At 32.0% G+C, this 5,356-nt stretch overlaps 1 protein-coding gene across 2 annotated transcripts; it reads left to right on the top strand.

Annotated features, from left to right (window-relative positions):
- LOC107648458 (tRNA-splicing endonuclease subunit Sen2-1-like) lies at window positions 1,345-3,182 on the top strand. Of its 2 annotated transcripts, XM_016352314.2 has the most exons (3): window positions 1,345-1,480; window positions 1,717-1,801; window positions 2,141-3,182. In XM_016352314.2, the coding sequence occupies exon 3, from the start codon at window positions 2,146-2,148 to the stop codon at window positions 2,899-2,901; it is 756 nt and encodes a 251-aa protein (XP_016207800.1). In that variant the 5' UTR covers window positions 1,345-1,480; window positions 1,717-1,801; window positions 2,141-2,145; the 3' UTR covers window positions 2,902-3,182. The 2 variants fall into 2 exon arrangements, with proteins under 2 accessions (XP_016207800.1, XP_020960767.1); XM_021105108.1 differs by lacking the exon at window positions 1,717-1,801 and having other exon boundaries at window positions 1,367-1,480.

The raw sequence follows: 5,356 nt of genomic DNA, 5'->3' as shown, positions 1-5,356 counted from the left end.
TACGATTTATTTTATAAATTATTTTATTGTTTATTTATTATTTTATTAATAATTAGAAACAAAAATAACAATGAAATAATTTTTTCATTAATCGTGACCTTCGTATATATTTTGGCCATGCGATGAGTTTTTTGTCCTTAAACGCAAGAAAACAATCGAATTATGCTGTAGAATGAGTTTTATCAAAATTTAATTGATACATAATCGATTGAATTTTATAAGTGATTAAAGGTATTTTCGTATTCAATCGATTGAATTGAGAACTGCAATATGTATTAAGCCGTTATAACTTTTTTCGCCCTTTTTTTATAAATTATTATCTTAATATTCATCTATCTTATCGTTAAAATTCCATCTTCAATTTTTTAAGTTCTTATTTTTTTTGGTGAACCTTTTAAGTTCTTATTTTGATTTAGATATCATAGTTCAATATTAATATTAACAATTAGTGAATAATCTATCATCAATTTATTTTTCAATTACCCAATTCTACCATTGTAATCGTTTATCAATCTCCTTGATTATCAACTTGTTCATAGCTTCTGTTTATCGTTTATCCATCTCCTCAATATCCCATTTTTTAGAGAATTCTATTCCAAGGGTTAGTCAATGCAAAACACATTACTCTAAAGAATAGTAGGAAATTAAAAAAAAAAATCTACATAAGAATTAAAAAATATTAATTTATGTCACAAACATCTAAGGAATGGAAATAACCTTAATATATGCAAACATATAAATAAAATGCAAAGAAATAAAAAATAAAAAATATTTTTTTATTTACAAGACATAATATTTGTATGGCATGATTGTTGAAATAATAAATGAAAATGACATTACTTCATCATAAAAATGTGAGTTTTTTTAAATCGTTAAACCATTAATCATACCAATCGATTAAATACTCAAATACTCTTAATCACGTACAAAATTCAATCGATTTTATTACATAACCAATCGATTGAATAAGAAAATACTCTTGTTGCTTTGCGAAATTCAATTGATTGAATTTTGAGAAAACTCATATTGCCGTGTGCGATATTCAATCAATTGTATTGTACGTCTAATCAATTAAATTACCAAGGAACACGAGATCTAACGGATCAAGGACAAAAAAAATCGTTGATTCGCATTGTCAAAATATTTATGAAAGCTTACGATTAATAAAAGATCTGTTTCGTTGTTTTTATTTCTAATAGTTAATAAATATGATAGATGAATAATAAAATAATAATTTATAAAATAGATAGTAAATATAATAATTAAATAATATATAAAAGATTAAGTTGTAGTTAAAATTAAGGGTAAATTATATTTTTTGTCCCTGAAGTTTGGCAAAAGTTTAAAAAATACTCTTAAGTTTAAAACCCTTGACTCCTCGCTGGTTACTCCCTGCTTCCTCTCTGGTGACTCCCTCAGCCTCCACTCCGCCATTCGCACAAGCCTCGCCATCTTCTTGTCACCCTCTCCCTCTCTTCGGGTCTGCTTCTCCCTCTTTAATTCTTTTTACCCTTTGGAGTCACTTGAATCTGAATGTGAACTGATTTTTGTTCATTTAAATTTGGTATCATTGTTCTGGTTAACTAACAAAACAGTGTAGCTAAACGCAGAGCAAATATGAAATACAGTATTTAATCTTGAATTATTGTTTGTGTATTTTGAATGATTGATAATGATCCTGACTCATGTATTTGATTCCTTCGGGATTTGAATTAGGTGGATCTGCAGCTCTATAATTGGACCTTTTTATTATTGAAGGTGTTGGAGGAGGGCTAGGATTGCTTGACCTTAAGATATTGAGGTGTGCTTTGAACACCAACATTTCGTCATTCCCTCTTTTTTCTTCTCTGCATTAAAGATTCAGAGTTGAATTGTAAAGTAACTTATTTTACAAAAAAAAATGGATATTAGAAGAATGCAGAAGAACATTCATATTTGATACACTCTTAGGCATTATTAGAAGTTTGTTACCTGATTAGTCCATAAATAAGGGCCTTAACTATAGTAATTGTTAACATGATTACTGAATAATTAGGTATTAGTTACTTGATTAGTCTGTAAATAACTGCCTTAGCTGTTGTAAACATATGATGATTGTTGAATAATTGTCAATTGAAAAATGTGTTTAATGTTTTTTAAGGTCAAATGGTGCCAAGATGGAAAGGAAAAGATGCAAAAGCTAAAAAGGATGCAGAAGCTGAAGCACTTAAAGAACCAATGTCAAATATAATATCTGAACTTCAGTCCTCTCTAGTTCAATCAGATGCATATGGAATATTGTCCAACAAAAGTGTTCACTATGCAGCGGGAGCAGAACAAATTGTGTTGCTTGATAAAGCATGCTTTGGTAGACCAGTGGGAACGGTTGAAAAGGACAAAGTGTGGTTTCAATTAAGCTTGGAAGAAGCATTTTTCCTATGTTACTCTATGAATTGCTTGAAGATTAATGGTGGCAATCGGATTCCCCGAACCAATGAAGACCTATGGCATTACATGAAGTCCAGGAAAGAAACATTCCCAAATTTCTTCAAGGCTTATTCTCATCTTAGAATGAAAAATTGGGTTGTGAGGTCGGGCTTTCAGTACGGTGTTGACTTCGTTGTGTATCGTCATCATCCATCTCGTGTTCATTCAGAGTACGGTGTACTTGTTTTATCAGATGGGGAGACCGTGAAAGATGTAAATGGAAGATTGAGAGTATGGTCTGATGTTCATTGCGCAACGCGATTAGTTGGAAGTGTTGCAAAGACCTTGTTGGTCCTATACATCAGTAAAAATGGTAGCAGGGATGACTCACCATCATGCTTGGCTGACTCACCATCATGCTTGGCTAACTACACTGTCGAAGAGCGCACGATCGCCAGATGGAGTCCGGAACAATGTCGTGAAAGTTGCAGGTAGCATAACCAGGGAATATTACTCGGTGGTACACGTACAATGTCACTTCATTGGATACTAATCATACTATATTAATATTTAATATAAATTACAATGTAAAAGAAAATTCATTGTTGTGTTTATACTTTATAGTCTTTGCCCACTCCTCTCTACTTCCATGGATTTATAATTCTTGTGGAGTTTGTGAGTTGGCAAACTACTCCAAGGAGTGTTGGAGCTGTCACAAATAATTAAAACTGCCCAGCACAAGTTTTGTTATTTCTGATTTTGCCACCATTTAACTACTAAGATTTACAATTTTTTTACAAATTATTCCCCAAATTAATCATAAGATCCAGTTTAATTTCCCCCAAAATAATAATTCCAAACTGTTAGAAAATGATTATTCTGGATGAAGATAGTTCAATTTTAAATGGCTGTTCAATGAAACAAGTCGCTTGTCTGGCATGTCAGCAAGTATAGATTTCATTGCAATCAATAATCTTAATTACTAATTATTAACCAAGTATTTCGAATTTCTAGCTGGTGTTATCGGCAAGGAACTTCAAAAAGAAGCAGCAAGTTGCATAGTTTAATCTGAAAGCCTTTAACAGTTTTTCGTTTTTTTCCTTTTTTTGCGCCATGGTATTCCCCGTTTCGACAGGTTAAGGACTAATCCGTTACAAATCTGAACTCCATATAAGGGTTTGCTACTGGCCAATAGATTGTTATATGCACATCGCCAAATTTGAACCTCCCATACTTGGTTAAGATGAGTTGACTACTCAACCAATTCAAGTTGGTCTGCCGCGTTTTAAAGGTTAAGCAAATGTACCTCTTTACATGAAGGTGGAGTATACCGAAATGGTTCAAGATCTCCTGAAAAAACCCACCTGCTCTATTGTTTTCGAGTGCATACCTGAAGAAATACAATATAAGTTTCAATAGATCCTGCAAGGGTGTTGGAGGAAGCACACTCAATTACAAAAGCTATGGATTCCTCTACTTGGAATAATACAGGTGTTTCTGATCTGTTTCATTCACTTATATTGCTCTAAACATTTGAAAAAATGCTGATAACCTTTTACTCCCCTGGAATAATCACTGTCAAAGAATAGCACCAGAAAAAATTATTATGGGGAAAATTAAACTGGATCTAATGATTAATTTGGAGATCAATTTGTGGGAAATTTGTAAATCTAAGTTGAAATGGTGGCAAAAAATAGAAATAATAAAACTTGTGTTTGGGGCAAATTCTTAATTATTTGTGACAGCTTTATCATTGGAGCTGTCGTGGGAAGTTCCATGGAATACATAAAGATTCACTATTTCACTCTATGGACCCTTCATATCTAAGTTTATTGTTACCCTCTATTATTAAAAAGAAAAAAAGTTGTTTATTGGGCGGTTTAATTCTTCAATTCAAATTAATTTGAAAGAATTAACTAATAAACTTTTCCATTCTTACAATGATGGTGTTGGTGGTGGTAATAATAATAGTGGTGGTAATAGCAGTAATAATAATAGTAATGGTGAGAGGGAAAGAAAAAAAATGAAAGGGGTAAAATTAGCTGTATTATGCTGATGGTAGTTTTAAAAACAAATAAAATCATAAACTTTTTACAAATATTATGGAAAACAAATTTTATCATTTTATTTTATATAAAGTGTACCAATCAATAATCAAGTAGCACTTAGCTGATTTCGTTCTTAAATATCTAATTAGAAGTTTGAACCTTGCTTTATTAAAATAGATAATTTATAATTTTTTTTTTATCAATTTTCATCTTTTTACCTATCTTGTTTACAATGTAAACGATTTGAATTTGAGTCTATTTCATTTACATTGTAAACGAGATAAGCCATATCATGAGTTACATGTATCATGTTTGCACACGTGTTGTGAAATGTGGCTTATCTATATTCAAACTTAAATCGTTTACACTCTAAACGAGATAAGTATGACTGACCCTATATAAGGATGTTGTTTATAGTGCCTCAAATGTCCCTTTCATTATCCCTTTCGCTTCATTTCTCCTTCTCTATTCTTGAGATACTCAGATATTATAGCACGCGCAGATGCACGAGACGGTGACATCAACCGCCTGAATGCGACTGGCACATCGCGAGAGCGATCGACTTCGAGGTTAGTTGTCATTTTCCTGTTTTAAATAAACAACCATATAATGTTATAGTTATAGTACTTTTATAGATTCAGTATTATTATGCATGCATAGAATAGAGGTTGTTGTTCAACTATCGATAATCCGGAGACATGGTGGGGCTAAACAGGTGTGCAATCTGCTAAATTTACGTACCTCCCTAACGAATTAAAATATAATCGATCGACATTCTAACCAAAATAAACACGATAAATAAGATAATGAATTACAATATAAAGCAAGGCTTACCAATATCCGAGATTCTGTCGGAGGGTGACACAGAGACTCCAAGGACATCCATCAGTAAATTGCCTACA

This window comes from Arachis ipaensis, chromosome B06, assembly GCF_000816755.2.
Source record: "Arachis ipaensis cultivar K30076 chromosome B06, Araip1.1, whole genome shotgun sequence".
NCBI lineage: Eukaryota > Viridiplantae > Streptophyta > Magnoliopsida > Fabales > Fabaceae > Arachis > Arachis ipaensis.
Note: the sequence above shows the minus strand (reverse complement) of the source record. Positions and strands in the feature narration are given on the sequence as shown.